The 17402-nt window shown below is 33.8% G+C and overlaps 2 protein-coding genes across 3 annotated transcripts; one reads left to right on the forward strand and one right to left on the reverse strand.

Annotated features, from left to right (window-relative positions):
- The first annotated feature begins 4403 nt into the window (after positions 1-4403).
- LOC130739487 (rhamnogalacturonan I rhamnosyltransferase 1) lies at positions 4404-8617 on the forward strand. The gene is made up of 8 exons (XM_057591786.1): positions 4404-5469; positions 5729-5796; positions 5891-5979; positions 6096-6261; positions 6353-6642; positions 6733-6937; positions 7019-7176; positions 7447-8617. Exons 1-8 carry the CDS (start codon positions 5148-5150, stop codon positions 7676-7678), a joined length of 1530 nt encoding a protein of 509 aa, XP_057447769.1. The 5' UTR covers positions 4404-5147; the 3' UTR covers positions 7679-8617.
- A 3348-nt stretch (positions 8618-11965) lies between these two features.
- On the reverse strand, positions 11966-16556 carry LOC130739488 (calcium/calmodulin-regulated receptor-like kinase 2). 2 transcript variants are annotated; one of them, XM_057591788.1, is made up of 8 exons: positions 16307-16556; positions 15099-15478; positions 14618-14771; positions 13833-13959; positions 13514-13596; positions 13364-13435; positions 12421-12624; positions 11966-12317 (listed from the first exon to the last, which is right to left on the reverse strand). In XM_057591788.1, exons 2-8 carry the CDS (start codon positions 15422-15424, stop codon positions 12009-12011), a joined length of 1275 nt encoding a protein of 424 aa, XP_057447771.1. In that variant the 5' UTR covers positions 15425-15478; positions 16307-16556; the 3' UTR covers positions 11966-12008. The 2 variants fall into 2 exon arrangements, with proteins under 2 accessions (XP_057447771.1, XP_057447770.1); XM_057591787.1 differs by having other exon boundaries at positions 15099-15495.
- Positions 16557-17402: the final 846 nt, after the last annotated feature.

Here is a 17402-nt window from a genome sequence, read left to right on the forward strand (position 1 = left end):
TTTAACTCACCTTCCCTACAAAGCAACAATGATATATACACACCTCATTTTTTAAACACCTTATTTCCACCTATTTTTATTTCTTTCTCTCTTCTCTTATCATCTATCACATCTCATACTTTCTCTCTCTTACTTTTTCTTTTCTTCCTATCTCTCTCCTCATTCCACCTCTTCCACCTCAAGAAGAAGTGTGTAAGTAACATTATTACCTACAAAGTACCAACCCTATCCCCCCACCATTTCTTATAGCAAAAGCCTCTCATTCTATTTCCACCCCTAAACCTATCACCATTGGCAACTTAGGTTAAGCATCATAACCAAATAATGCTTCTAAACACATCATATGTGATATGTACTAATGTACATGCTTTGCATTATTTAATTTGGTTTAATTCTCAATTTGGATCAACGTTAACACATAATGTGCAGGAGTAAAAATGCCTTTTTTGCTTTTCAAAAAAATAAAAACCTTTTTTGGCGAGGTTTGTGTAAGTGTGCAAATGTGATGCTTGCCCGTTGTAGTACTTGTTTTCCTAAATGAAAATGATACACGACCACTTGTTTAATGCATAATGATGATAATTTCTCGAATAACAATTATATGTTATCACGAGAATACTAGGGTGGACCATTAATATTTTGTTCCACTAGCTAAACCATTAATTAAAATCGTTAAATGTAAAATCATAAGAATATTTCTTAAATGAGTGTTTTAAGACTGAAAGAGTGGTAAAAGAGTATTAAGGTAAATATAATTGTAACCCATATCTGCCAAACCCTTTCTTTATGGAGACTCAAGAATGTGAGGGAGAAAGATTGAGACTAGGAGAGTGAGATTGAGGGGGATGGGTCGATGGTGACTAGAGGACCTCACGATGGTGGCGACGCAGCTACTCGCACATATATGACCAGTGGCTCAAATGACGACCACACAAAGCAGTGGTGGTGCTCTGGTTCTGCTATGGCAGGGCTTGACGATGCAGTTTGAGTTAAGTGGTGCGGCATTAGGGCGTGACAGTGCGGTTCAGTTGGCATCACAATTGTGCGGTGCGGTTCACGATGAGTTTTGTAGAGGTTTCACTATGCTGGAGTCTTGAGTTGAGCTTGAGACTACAAATGAGGCCACATATGTGCACAATGAGGTGACTTATGTGAAAATAGCAACTAAGTCGCCTCACATGAAGCATATTTTGTGCCAATAACTACTATCTCGCCTCATATATGGCATTTTCTAAGCTTATAAATTCTTGAATCCCCAACTGCAATAAATCACACTTCACTCATTATCTTCTACACTTCTCTTAAACTCCATCAAGCTTTTTCTTTACAAACTTATAATGAGTCAATTAGTTACTTTTGTGTATTACAATGGTAGAACACTTGAAGTAGTGAAAGTCTTATGTTTGAAGGCGAAAAGAGGTCTATTGAAACTAAAACACGACATGATCATGAATAATCTGAAGAAGAAATTCATAACAAGTTGAACCTTAGACATAGCCAAGTTAATTCTATCATGACTCAGATTTTTTGTTTCACATATTCCAAGGCGTTTGGTAGAAGCTATGAAATTATGTTTCCGAGAATGCTATATTCCTATGTATAATTTACTCCCGGGTAAATTTTGTAAATGTGTTTGGTAGGTTTCTTACATTTCCGGGAATATTTTCAAATTTTGTTTGATTCAAAAAATTTAAATTAAAAAAATAGAAAAAACATGTGATGAAGAAATTGTAGAAATGGAAGTTATTTTCAAATGTAACTTTCATTCTCATGGTAATATAACATACTCATCTTTTACCTTGGGAGTAGAAATAGAACAAAGTGTGTAATAAACTTTCCTGAGAAAAAATTATGCCCGGATTTTTTTTTACAAAACTTGTACTAAATACAGGAATACAACATTCGCATTTCGCACACATACTTTCCCGGAAATGTTTTTGTATACCTTCCACCAAACAACAAATAAGTAAATTTACATGTCTTCAAGTATGAGATGACGAAGATGTGAAATACATGCATTTAAGCAGTAATCTTTGATGGCAGTGCTGGAGTTGTATGCTGATATTGATAAGATGTCTTCAAAATACGCTTAGAGTGAGGTGATTTCCTCATGGTTGTACCCAACTTCAAGACATGTTATATTGACTAGCTACGACACATAACGCACCCCAAGTTAAGCGAATTTCACTAACATATAACTAATTCATTTGTCTATTTCCCTCTGTGAGACGATTTTCATCAACACCGCCAAATCACCTCCACCGTACCATAAACTACCCTATCATGGTAAAAATGTATATTTCTTGGGGTAATCTATATACTTTATAAAAGAAAATCGTTATCCACAACATTATAACACATGGCACTCTAAGAATGACTTTCCTCACACCCATCTCTCTGGCTGACAAGTGTCACAGCCAGAGAGATTTTCGCACATTAAATACACACATTAATACACCTATTTAATTATTTTTAATTATACAAATTCATTTTTCTCTAATTTGTCACCTAATAAATTAGCACCTATTAAATGGACTCTCACAAATACAATTCATGCACTGCCCACCAAAAGCCCACAACCATAAAACAATTAAAAGGGTCATATTTGCACAAGAAACACAAAAAACATTCAGAATTGGAAAATTAGTATTAAATGCAACCACAACGTTACTATTGTTTTGGCAATCAGATATCTAAATGTTAAATGCTTGACTTTTTTACACGTGATTCCATGTTTTGCTGCTTGACATTTTTTCAATCATATTTGAAAATCCCACGTTTTTTCAATCAAATTTCCACAATTCCATGCGGGACGTTCAATATGCTTGACTTTTTTAATTTTGAACGAATAAATGATGGAATCATGGCCAGATTCTTTTATAAAATATATGATGCAATTAATCTTTAAAATAAATGGTATATCCGTTTTTTTTTAAATCACATTTGAAAGAATTTTTTACATTTTAATGCAATGACAATTTGTTTAAGAAAATTCTTTTTCGAATTTCATTGATTAATTATAAACAGTTTAATTATAATCATTGATTACCATCACTTAATTTAATTGTGTATCATTGACAATTTTAAACATTTAATTCGTTGACATATTTAAAAAAATCATAATATAACATTTAATACTAATTACTATTTAAAAAACAGAAAATGTTGTTTTCCTTATTTAACATAAATTGAATTGAATTGAATTAAAATTATTTTATTACACATCAATACTAGGCCAAAAATTCAAATAGTCATGCAATTAATTATGAGCCAAAATTACGTTATTAACTTTATTTATAATTAATGATTTCTAATTTTAAAGCAATAATTAAGGTGATTAATGATTCTAAAATAATTAATGCAAGTAAGTTTTATTTCCCTAATTACAAAGTCATTAATTTTCGAAAAAGTCAAAATAATTAAACATAATTTGCGTGTGTGGAAAATTAAAAATAAAGCTGATTATATGTTTGTATAAAACGTTTTTTAGAAATACGGTTGTATGTACTATACTGTACGAACTATGTACTTGAACTAATTAATACATGTATATGTATACACACATCCTATAAAAAACTTCCACGGGATAAAACATTTTACATCAAAAATAATTCATATAAACACTAATAATTTTTGCTAACTCTTTATTACCCTTCGACCCTTATGTCTCATAGCTCTTACCACTTTTGCAACTTTTGGTAACAAATTTTCATCTAATTTAAGTTTGTTTTTCACAATCTTAAAAATGTTTTTGACAAATTATTTATGATTAAATATATGAAGTTTTTTTCAAATTTTGCAAGTTGTGTGATACTCATTGTTATTTTGCTTGGTTGAATACTCATTTTTGCAATCGTCAATTCATTATTACGTGCCTAAATAATGAAATCAATATTCACTGTGCAACGCACGGGATAAAAACGCTAGTTTTTTTTATATTAGTAAAAAAGCTCATAATATAACCACCCTCTTTTACTATTCGTTTGAAAGTTACCTCTACTCTACACTATGTCATTGTACAAATTTAAATTAAAATAAATAGTAGTTGCAAACAAAAAGATGAGAAATTATTTGACAAATTAAACATTTTTTTATGTGTTAAATTGCTCTCATAGTTCTGATTCAAATGTCGCGAAGATTAAAAATCTCCCCAATAATACAGCTCCTAAGAATCAAAATCAAGACGTAAAAATTTAAACAACCACTTTTTACTTTTTACGACTGCAGTGGACACTTGCCTCGTAAACACTTTCCTATTTACCAAAATCACTAATTAGAAGAAAATAAAATAAAATACGAAGAATGGAAAGTGGGGTTTGTTACAGTTAAAATGGGTCCCACATGACACCCCTTCTCTACCGCCTTAATTATAGCTCTCTGCTATCTTCCTTTTATATGTCTCCTCCTTCTTCCCACCTCCCATTACTCTTTTAACTTCTCTTCTCCGGCGAAGGTCGCCGGAATATCATCGGAAAATCTCACCGGAAAACCCACTTCTCCCAAATTCACCATTCTCGCCGCCACCATTAAGCTACCTCAACTCTTCAAAGCTCACCTCACATCACAACACCCTTCTCTACTTTCTCTTCTTGTTCTTCTGTGTTGCTATTCACTTCACAAATCCCACGAATGCTAACACATTTGAGCGAATTTCAGCTGAATTCCACTACTATCTTCACTCTCCAAGCTCATGGTTGTGCATCTTGAATGCAACTTTTGCTATTGTTCTTAGATGAAGTTCACAATGCAAACAATCTTTCAGTGCTGAGAATTCTTAAATTTCAGTGAGGTTTTATGATTTCAACTTTCAAGGAGTCACCATGCTGATTTGAATTACTTTAGAGCATTGCCTTGTTTGGTGGGGGTGGAGTTAAAAAGCAAAAACCTGATTTTTTAGCTCTAAATTCATTACTATTGTAAGGTCAATGGTTTTGGCTTGATGGGCATTTATGTTTCGGTAGAAAGATCCAAACTTCCGGCGGCAACAGTGGTTCTGGTCTTGATCCTGGGCATTTATTAAGCACAAGTCACTGAGTTCAAGGTTTTGTTTTTATTTCTATTTATTAACTTTTACTAATTTTGATGCATTTGATTCAAGACTAAGGAGTCAAGATCACGCAAAAAAATATAAAAAAAAAAAATCAGTGATGTTGTTGAGGTGGGCAAGAGTATCAGGTGGGAAAGGTGATCACTGTGATAGTGAGGAGATGGAGATGGGGTTCAATGTTTTGGGGGAAGGTGAAGTTGTGAAGGCTAAGAGGTTTATTGTGAGGCCTAAGATTAAGGTGTGGATGGTTCGTGCCATTACTACTGTGATTCTTTGGAGTTGTGTGGTTCAGCTTATGGCACTAGGGGAGTTGTGGGGGACAAGGTTGTTGAAGGGCACGCCTCTTTGTTTCAGCCATCAAGATGCATCACTTGCCATATCAAAGGTTCCTGTTCCAGCCAAGGTTTTACTCCCTCCCAAAAGTAAGTTATTGGCTTGTTGATTGTCATATGATTGTTGAAATCTCTGTAGTTTTTTTGTTTGTTTAGACCATATGTATCTTCGACTAAGTCAATTCTGTTCGAGCCGGGTTGGAAAATCTTTTTTGCTTTGCTTTTGATCTTTAAGCATTCCTTTCATCAAAAAGTTGTTGTCCATGATTTATAGCTTTCTTTTTATTTGCTAAATTTTGTCAATGACTTGTTATGACAATGAGCTGAATTTGATAATTCTTTTTTGCAGGGGTTTATAAGAACAATGGTTATCTTATGGTTTCGTGCAATGGAGGACTCAACCAAATGCGAGCAGCGGTGAGTGCCAGTGCTTTGTTTCCTTCAACCATTATGATTAGATCAACATTCAAAATTAAAATTGTCTTTCTAAACTTGGCTTTTCATTCTGCAGATATGCGACATGGTTGCGATTGCCAGACATTTGAATGTGACTCTTATTGTTCCAGAGCTGGATAAGACATCTTTCTGGGCTGATCCAAGGTTTGCACATTACTATTTCTGTATGATAATTATAGTTCAGGTGGCATCTTCTTTTATGATTATCATCATAATTTCTTGATTGAAATGTCCTCATTTCTGTTTCCTTGATGTGGCAGTGAGTTCCAAGACATTTTTGATGTAGATAAATTCAGTGCCTCCTTGAGAGATGAGGTTAGAATATTGAAGCAACTACCACCTAGGCTCAAGAGAAGAGTTGAATTAGGACTATCCTACTCATTGCCACCAATTAGCTGGTCTGATATTACATACTATGAAAAACAGGTCTTCATTCGGTTAACATGATTTCTTTCACTTATCTGTTATTTGTTTTTCTTGAGTAACTTCAACTAATTCACATTCTTGTTTATAACAGATCCTTCCTCTATTACTTAAACACAAGGTCGTGCACCTAAATAGAACTGATGCTCGCCTCGCGAACAATGGACTACCTCTTGATATTCAAAAGCTGAGATGTAAAGCAAATTTTGAAGCTTTGCGGTTTACTTCACAGATAGAGGACCTCGGTAGAAAGATAGTGAAGATTTTGAGGGAAAGGGGACCTTTCCTTGTTCTTCATCTTAGATATGAGATGGACATGTTGGCCTTCTCTGGCTGTACTCATGGATGTGACAGAAGGGAGGTGGATGAACTCACAAGAATGAGGTAATATAAATCTTGTATGAATGTGTCGGTGTTTAGTTTTGTTTCTCTAGTTACCCTTTGATTGTAATTTTGGAAAGTTGTGTTTCTTAGATATGCTTATCCCTGGTGGAAGGAAAAAGTCATCAATTCTGAACTCAAGAGGAAAGAGGGTTTATGCCCATTGACACCTGAGGAAACTGCTCTCATATTGACAGCACTAGGCATGGATCACAATGTTCAAATTTATATTGCTTCTGGAGAAATATATGGTGGAGAGAAAAAGATGGCGAGTTTACGCGCCACTTTTCCTAACCTGGTCAGTGGAAAGAAGCAAAATCATCACTCTATCACACACATTAGGCAAAATAATCACTTATATTTTCTTTAACTGCAACAGGTAAGGAAGGAAACTCTGCTGGAACCTTCAGATTTGATGTATTTCCAAAACCACTCATCCCAGATGGCTGCACTTGATTATCTCGTGTCTCTAGAGAGTGATATATTTATTCCAACATATGATGGGAACATGGCTAAAGTTGTGGAAGGCCATAGAAGGTATTACTATATTGCCGTCTTTCTATCTGTCATCTTCTCAGTTTTGACAAATGTTGTTACTAGTTAGATAATTCAAGGAGGAGTTTCATGATTAAACAACTAATTTCAACCTTTATGTGCTTTTTGCTTTTGCTTGCAACCCAAGCCTCTAATAAAAAAACTTAGATCCATAAATTTGTTTTTCTATTCTTCCTGATTGATCCCAAAGCTATCAGATTTAGATATTCTTGTGTTCATTTTTTTATTGATATCACACTTCCTGTTGTTCAGATTCCTAGGTTTCAAAAAGACTATACTGCTGGATAGAAAGCTTTTGGTGCCTCTCATAGATCAATATACCAATGGGTCATTAAGCTGGGATGAGTTTTCCATTATGGTGAAGAATTCTCATGTCAATAGGATGGGAAGTCCAAAAGGTAGAGTTGTCATCCCAGACAGACCTAAAGAAGAAGACTACTTTTATGCCAATCCTCATGAGTGTTTGCAATTGCAAGATGAGTAATTGGGAACCACGTGATCTTTGCTTAACACTTGCCTTTGATTCATTCAGAGCCTTTCATACGTAAGCAAAGCTGATTGCTATTTAGTTAAGGGAAGGCTCAGATTCTGTACATGAAGTAGGCTCTGAATGAATTCAACGAGGGCTATTCTTCCCTTTCCCTAGATAAATTTATAGCAAACTGGCTTTACATGTACACTGTAATTCAAATCAAAAGATGAGCACTTTTACTGTAGTCCATATTCCCCTAAATTTTGAAGGTGATTAGTCACTAAATGTTCAGAGTTGAGCCTTGAAATCATAGAAAATGTGAAAGAACAACACTGAAGTCTCTTTGAACCTTGTTGTCCACTAACATATTGCACTTGCAGAATGCATCAATGCTACATGTGATAATTGCCTCATATATGTTTGTTGACAAAAACATGATTAAGTAGGTAGACTCTAAATGGAGTAGTATTGGTAAAGACTCAAAAACAGATAGTGGGAGGAGGGTTATAGCTTATAGGGGGACCAGGAGTCATGATTAGCATGATAATGGTTTTGGTTTTATTGTAGGAATAACAGCAACTTTTGTGGTTTAGGCAGGACAGGACTAGAATCACCAACTACAAGCAATTCTAAATGGAGACTCATGGTAGTGACTACTGAGGTGTCCTATCTCTACTTGGCTTCTTTCATTTTATTTCTGTTTTCAAGTGCTGGAGGGTTGGTTGACCCTTAAAAGCAACAAACCCATTTTAGTGGAGACTATTTAGAGTTTTAAACTGCATTCCGCAACCGTAGTTGCGGTAAGGTTTTTGAGGCCCTGCAAGGGCACTCGGACTGCAATTGTAGTCACATCAACTCTCATTTGTCCGCAATTTCATTGCATAACTGCAATTGTAGTTTAAAACCATTTTTTTCTATTATCCCCAATATAATTGCTCATATTTTAATGTACGGATCAATTCTTCTAGTTTATCTACTGAGGAAATGCTAGTAATTAATTGCTCAACATCTTGTTAACACATGTATTTTTACTGGATAAATTTTATGTGGATTCCAGTAGAAATAAAACTTCCATAATTTAATAAGTTTTACATAATGGTAAAGAATTAGTTCGAAAACAGTGTATAAATAAATTATTATCACCGATCCCCAAATTGGAGGATAGAGTTTAGTGTTAGTGATCCAATAACGTTTACCATTAGTTGGAGGAGTAAACAATACGTCATCTTCCAAGAATTTTCACTTTATTTTATAATATTAATCCGAGGTCCTCAAAGGATAACTTGGTGCTTTCCACCATAATAATCTACACATTTAAATACACCATCCCCTAATCTAATAAACTATATTTAAAAATAATTTGTACTAATGGTCAACATTACCCCCCATTTTGTCATCTTCATCCTTTATTCCTTTGGCTCCCCTGATTGCACTTCTTTCTCCCTTGCTGCCAATCTTTAAGTCAAATCTGAGTATGATATCATGGCAGCTAAGGTTATCTCTTTAAGTACTAACAGCCTGTTTGGGAAAAAGAAAAACAGAATCATTTTTCATCCCTGGCTAAAACTTATAAGGAGCTCATGCTAACATTTTCCAAATCCAACATCTTCTCAAACCTAACCAAAATGTTGTCCTAATGTAATGTAAATTAAACTATATGGTGAAGTAGTTGGTTTGGTTTGTATCTCATTATTAAGAAATCAACAAAGTGAATGCAATTGTTAGTTTGGGGGCTATTTTTGCCCACAAATTTTTTTTATTATGATACTTTTATACTATGGCCAGTTTGGAAGAGTTTATTTAAGCTTATCTGACAGCATAAGCTCTTATGCCAATGTTTGGGAGGGCTTATGCAAACAGCTTATGGCCTGCCATAAGCTATTTTCAGCTTATTTTCATAAGCTACTCAGGATAGCTTATGAGAAACAGCTTATGCTTATGTACAACTTATTTTCAATTTATTTCAATAAATTTTTAAAAATAGCTTATGAGTAAGCGCTTATGACCATAAGTGCTTAATTAAACTGTTTTTTCAAACGGGGCCTATGTATCGTGTGTTGCAAGTCTACAGTCAACAATGTACATTTTCATATATATATATATATATATATATATATATATATATATATATATATTGGCACATGTTCATATTTATTGTTATACTTATACAACACTTCTCACATAATTAGTTTCGTCTTATTATTATTTTTTATTTTTTTAAGAAAAGCTCAATATATTAATTAGCAAAAGCTAAATCTACAAACTACAAAGAGAGCATTTTCAATGCATGAAGGAGGGTCACTCCACCACATGTTTGAAGGAAAAGCAAATGCATTGGAGGCCAGAACATGAGCCACAACATCACTAAGCAGCAGTATCTCCACCTATCTAGATAAAATAACAAAACATAGAATAAATTAAATTAGAGAATAATTTATACCCAATGTGAACATTTTCTACAATGACAATCAATTGGATTTGAAAGTGCTGTATTAGTCCCTATGATATTCTATATTGTCAGACTTCATTTTGATTATTGAATCTATGTACTCTTTTTCCTTCACCAAGTTTTTCCAAGGGAGTTTTTCCGGGTAAGGTTTTAACGAGGCATGTGTTCTATAATCTGTCTCTAAGGAGGTGGTGGGTGGTGGGTTTTTTAGTAGTAGGAGGTCCTCGCTTTTGATGTTAATTGTATTGCTACTACTCTTAATTTCTTTCCTCCTCTTACCTCATTTGTATTGGGTTGAAGTACCCTTTGTACTTCATTCAATATAATTCATATTGCTAAAAAAAAAATTGGATTTAAAAGTTGTAAAAACAGTTTTTTATTTAATTTAAGGTTAACTCTCGTGATTCGGTTGGTTGTTACTTGGTAGAATCACTTATTCATATGTTAATAATCCTTATAAAATAAATTAAAAATAACTCATAGGTAGATCATAAACTATTTACACAAGCTATTCTAAATACGTGTATAAACGTTTATGTTATAAAATAAGTTTAAATTAGTTATTTCAAACGGGCACACATAATTGGCTACTATGTAATTAACTTGTTAGCTAGTTGATAACAACACAAATCAATTTAGACAAACAGAAACTTTAGGCCTTGCTGTCCCAAAGAGATAAAACTCTAGGGCTTGCTTTAATTGAGAAAACGTTTAGTATTTTATTTCATATTTGTTTTAACAAATTTAAAAAAAAAATTAAAATGATACATTTATCAATGAATAGAGAGGCTGTGAACTTATATCTTCTTTTAGAGCATCTCCAATGCAATGTTCTTAATTCTTATTTTTGAGTTAAGAACTAAGAACTTTACCATTGGAGGTGGTGACATGGAGCTCTTAATTCTTAAAAATAAGAACTCAGTTCTTATATAAGGAGTTTTACTTTTTGAGTTCTTAGATTAAAATATTAATTATTTCCCTCTCATCCAAATTACTTTATTACTTTATGAGTTTTGTTTTATTACTTTATGAAAATAAAAAGTATAAATAATGTGGTTGGTGGGTCTAAATGAATAGTGGATTAGTGGTAAGAACTAAAAACTAAGAACTCATGTTTGGAGCAAAATTGTTTGAGAGTTGCTTAAGCACATGTGGCAATACGAGCCCACATCTTGTACTCCCATTCAATAAATCTCATTGCTTATCAAAAAAAAAAAATACGAGCCCACATGAATAGTCCTAAGAAAACTAAGAAATAAGAACTAACATTGGAGATGCTTTTATATACGTTTTATTACTTGTTGGTATGCTGAGTATGTCTCTTAATAGGGATTCAAAAATATATTTGTCAGTGTACATTTGCGATTCTCCGGTTTCTGCTAGCTACCTAAACTTATTAGCACATTTGTATAAGTTTACATTTTACTCAAAATTAATTATGGCGCACTTAGAAGCTACACAAAAAAGTTTATCTCAATAGTAAATAATTTTGATTCTAGAATCAATTGAAGAAAATTTTCCAAACATGCCCTTAATTTTCCTAATTGTGCAAGAATCTTTACTAGTTACCCTTCTCTTGAATGGTTTCAAAATGATGCTGAAAAAGATTACTATTTATCTGCAATAGCCAATAAGTAGTTAACGTTCATTTTCTGCAGCTGCAGGAATCTTTGCATAATCAGATTCTGCACAGCCAATAATCAGATTCTACAACTGTACATGTCAATCATTTTTCTATTTCATTTCATTTCATTTACCTAGGTTATTTACCAAATGCTGAAACATCGATTTCCATATTTTGCAGTAGTAGTTGCTTCATTAGATTAGGTGGAAACTTCCTTAGTCCCTGGTGGACTACAAAGATAGATTTTTCATTCACCCCAGATAATGTGTTCATACAGTTTCTGTAAGGTTCGTGGTAGGTATCCTACTTAATTCAACATGTCGATCTTCGAATCGACTCACAGCTCTTGAAAAGGTATTGCTTGCAAGTGACAAGGTATCCTCCATAACATGGCGCAGTCGCCTTTGCTTTATCCTTGATAAACCCTGAGAAACTTCACTTATAGATGGGCGTTTCTTAGGTGATTTGTGCAAGCATTTATGTGCAATTTTAGCAAGTTGCCTCACTTCTACAAGGTTGCATTTTCCCACAAGTTGCTTGTCAAGTATCTCATCTATGCCATCATGATCCATTGCAGCCTTGCAGTAAAAGAGAAATCAAAAACAAATTTTGCCAAGCCTGTATGAAGATTTATCAGAAGTTAAGATGAAGAAGATTTTTGACAGAGCAAAAGTAACTTACAAGGTTAATGTATTCCATCAGATTTTGATGAGGGTGGATGGCAGTGATGAGCTCAAAAAGTATGATACCCAAACTGTATATGTCGCTCTTGGTTGTTAACTTGCTCGTGGAAATGTAAGCCGGATCCATGTAACCATATGTACCTTTTAGACCGGAATTCCGGCCATCAAAGATCTCTTCTTTTGATAGCCCAAAATCAGCAACCTACATAGGAACTTTTTATGTTAATTGATATTGGATAGACGAAGATAATTAGATCCATAAATGTCAAATATGTGCCAATTCTCAATGTTACGATTTTTTATTATTATTACCCCGCTTCTGTTGCACAAATTCCACCAATAAAAATGTTAATTTTCAACTGAAAAATCCTGGTTTATAACAATTACATCTCCTGAAGCTAACTCTAAGCATAACATGTTAGGAAGTCATTTTACATAAGCCTATAGCAAACAAATATAATGAACATCCTCCTAGGAGTGTACTAGACAAGGACTTCAAGTTGAAACAAGGTTGGAATAGGTTTCACAATGCTTTATCAGTTGGTTTGTTTCAGGAATCTGCAACCAAACACTGGAACTAATCTAATCCCAGCAGCTCATTAATGAATCAAACACGAAATTATTTATCTCTTTTCATATCTTTGTCGACGAGGAAAGGAAGAAGAGGAGGGCAGGGGAATGTATTAGGTGTGTGGTAAAAAAAAAATCAACATTGCATGCAAACATAAACAGTAAACTTTGTTCTGTATTCAGTAACTACTTGATACTTGTCATTCATAAAATCTGAAAAACAATTCTTTTGAAACTTTTACCTAATTATCTTTTACTTCACAGATTTCTTTTGGATCACATATACAGGGGAGGATATCATGTATATTTTGAAAAACGAATTGGCAATTTGACCATAAAAAGAACTTGTGCAAACAGTTTTATGGTTTTACCATAGCTCTCATTGAGTCATCTAGCAATATGTTGGCAGACTTCAAATCACGATGTATGACTGGTGGGACTGCCTGTTTCATGCACACTCATATTAAACAAATGCATTTTCATATAGTATAATGGAAAATGTAATCAGCGAATATACATACCCCTTCATGAAGATATTCTATTCCGTGCGAAATATCCATAGCAATTTGCAGCCTTTCGTCCCAACTCAACTCCTTTTCTTCGCCTAGAAGCATTCACAAACCACTCTCAATTCAGGCACTTAATATTGTAAAATAAAAAAGAAAAGCCACAAATAAAAACTTCGATTACTGTGTAACAACAAAAAAACATGCAAAGAAAGTAAGACCTTCCCGTCTATTGACACGTATCACGAAAAAATTGCATAACCAGGCAGATCTCAACATACAGCAGTCACATTAAAAAAAAACTTCAGATGAATGGGAAAGATCTTCCTCTTACCATATAAAAGATTTGCTAAACTTCCATTACTCATGAACTGATAAACCAGTATGCGCTGTCCTTTATCTACACAAAATCCAACCAAATTCACAAGATTCCGGTGATGCAGTCTTCCTAGCAGATGTACCTGGAGCAACATCTTGTTAAAAATCATAAGAAGCTCAACAAGCTTAGCTGGTGACTGATGCTAGATTTACAACATAGTCCTTTGGGTTGCTCAAACTATAACTAATGTCACCTATTGGGAAACTACAGAAAATCTAGTGGATGTAAGTGATCAACCCTGCCCATTTTAAATTTGGATAAAAAATTTATAGCAAAGTAATGAAAATCATTGTCTTTATAGGCTTTTATGCCCAACGATTGCAAAACGAATGTCACCCAATGATGATGCCCAATACAAACTAATACTTATAGGTCATTCATAATAATGATGTTCCAAAAAATAGTTTGCACTAAACTAGCACACCATGCCTATATATAGACTGAACTCCCAAGTTAATTATTGTCACCTCCAAGATTTCTCTGAAGCTATCACTTTGATTCAGGAAAAAGAAAACAAGCATCAAGTCATTAATAAAATTTACAATGTTTAATGCCCTTACAATTTAGTCTGTTCATGAGTTTCTCAATCAAAAGAAAGGAAAGTAAAGAGGCTTATGAAAGAAAAGTTTAAGATAACTATGAATCCTTTTCAAATACTATATAAATCTATTTAAAGATTACAGGAAAAAAAAAAATATGAATCCGACAAACCAAGTATCAGAACAGTTATTTGCATATACCTCTGTTTGGAATTCATGCTCCCCTTGTTTGGAATTGGGTGCAAGCACCTTCACAGCTACCACCTCTCCCGTTGGCATTGTGGCTTTATAAACTGTACCGAATGATCCTTGTCCCAAGATAGTCGTGAAATTCTGTGTCGCCTTTTGAATATCTCTGTGCCATGTAAATGTCAAATGAACCATTAGAAATGCTACCCTCTCTAACAGTATTCATCAGTAATCACATGCCCTACAATCCTTTTCTTTTGTCTTATGAGCTATGTGCATTGTAAATATTATTTTGCAAGGCAGTTCATTGAGTTACAAATAAACTTCCTCATAAAAGGACTGTATAAACTTCCCAAAATCCACAAATCAAAATATTCAATACTTTTCGACACCAATAGTTATATATTTTTCATTTGATAGTAGTAATTTCTAACCAGAACAATTTGGAAAGAATAAAGGGTAAACCTCATGATCAAGATGGAAATGTACATACTTGTAAGAATACTTTGGGATCCCTGATGGTGAAGCAAACTGATCATTGTTTTGATGACTCCACCAAGAGAAAGCAGATTTTTTTTGTAGATTTTCAGACCTTGGCGTGGTTATAGAACTGGTGAGAGATGCGCTAAAGTCAGTGCTTGTTCCCAGTCCATTTGTTCGTATGGGAAGAGTTGTTAGACTAGGCTCATGTGAAGATCGTGTAAGATGAGCACGTTTCTTGTACCACCTTATGCCGAAAAATATGAGGCAAGATATCAGAATTCCGAGGGCCACACCAACAGAGACACCAATGATAACTAAATCAGTTTGACGAACCATTCTTCAATCTCTCTTGATATTCAAACAATGAAATCATCTTGCAAAAGACTTGCACTACAGAACAGAGGCCACTGTCACAAAGTTAGCACAATTTTATGTTAATTCAATACTTCATCCAGATATAACCAATGTGAATTTGAACTTGAAGACAGTTAGTGATTCAAGTTTTTCCAAAATCTCGTGCTGTTTTTAGGGCAGAGGGGTGAATCAACACCTAAACCCAGCACTATTTCGCAAACTTTAGATGTAAAACTCATGGATAGAAGTGCACTATACAACCACAGAAAAATTAAAAGATGAATCTCAGCAAAAATACATACCAACAATATTGAAACATCTAATGTTATCTCTATATATCTGAACTAAGGATGTGGCATAATTATAGAACATTACATGGGGTCATGGGGACCTTAATTCTAACAAATAATGATAACTCTTTTCACATTATTGGTAACTTAACAGGGAAACCAAAAGAACTGCTTCATATTACTAGTCTCCTTGAAGATAGATCATGCTTCCAAAGGAATCATCAAAATGAATGAAACATGTTGCCTACATACACCCATTTTCTCCCACTTTACTATTCACATAACAGTGATTGAAGCAGGGTTTGAGAAACAGTGTGATATTCAAAAAACCATCAACATCAATTAACGTTTCATCATTATGAATCTTCAATAATATATGAAAAGGATAACCACTTTCCAATCTCTTTCAAAACATTGAAAACAAAAACAATTTTCAGCAAACAAAAACACCCTTCATAAGAAGATCAGAACAACCCACCAAGCCAAATCCAAAAGGCAAAAAAAAGAACAAGAAGATCAGAACTAACCAAAGCAGCAAAAGCAAAAGTAGATATTCCACAACAAACCCACATACCAAATCAGCAGAAGAACGCAACCATGATGGAGGAATCAAATATTTTCTTGTTCTGGATTCTGTGAAATGCTGCAGAGTTTGAGAGCCTTTGTTGTATATTTGATGAGATTGTGGGTGTGTTTTGGGTACGCGGTCAATGACATGGAATGGAAAAAGCAACGACCCAGTTGAAGAAGGTGGAAGAGGTCTGAGTTGGAGGCCAAATGGAGGAGCTGAGTGTAAATAAAAAGAGATATGTGGAGTTGGTGTCAAGTTCAATTCAAGTGAAAGTGTGGTTTAAGGTTTTAAAAACCTTGGTGAAAATAAGGAACAAGATTCATACACGTTATGTTATATGATTTCATCTTCTAATTTTACTGCACTTATTATTTTTACACTAACCTCTCTTCTATTTAGCGAAATGCACTCATCTCTCCTTTTTCTTACACAATTTAGAATAATAGAGGAATATTTAGTGTTATACTCCCTCCGTTCCTATTTAACTGTTCAGGAAGAGAAGAAACACAATATTAAGGAGTGCAATTAATTTTGTTACTTTTCATAAAAGTATTATTTGATTTCCTATTTCACCCTTTAAAATGTATATTATCTTTCCTCATTTATTATTTCTGCAAGGACATTTCTTGGAAAAACATTATTTAATGCTCTCTTGAAACTCTATGTGGACAGATATATAGAAACAAAATTTTTTCTTCAAAGTGAACAGTTAATAAGGAACGGAGGGAGTAGGTTATAACTTGTAACTATAAATTGTATGGGAGGTCAATGCAATAATAGTAAGCATTAAGGACGATTAGGACAATGTCCCTAATAAATTAAGAGTGATTAGTGTAAGCTTAAATAATAAAGGGGAGGTAGATATAATTTTTATTTATTTATTTTATCAAAAAAAAAAATTTGGTGCTTCGGAAAACTAAAGAAATTTACACCGTCGGTGTGTCATCCTTTTTCTCTAAATTAAAATGTGTTAAAAAGGTTTTTAATTTAATGATACTATTAATTACGTTCAAAAAATGATACTGTAATTGTTATTTATTACTACCGTCATTCTTATTAGCTGTTAAAAAAATTATATTTGTATGTGATTTTAGAATTT

Source organism: Lotus japonicus, chromosome 2 (assembly GCF_012489685.1).
Source record: "Lotus japonicus ecotype B-129 chromosome 2, LjGifu_v1.2".
NCBI classification, from domain to species: Eukaryota; Viridiplantae; Streptophyta; class Magnoliopsida; order Fabales; family Fabaceae; genus Lotus; species Lotus japonicus.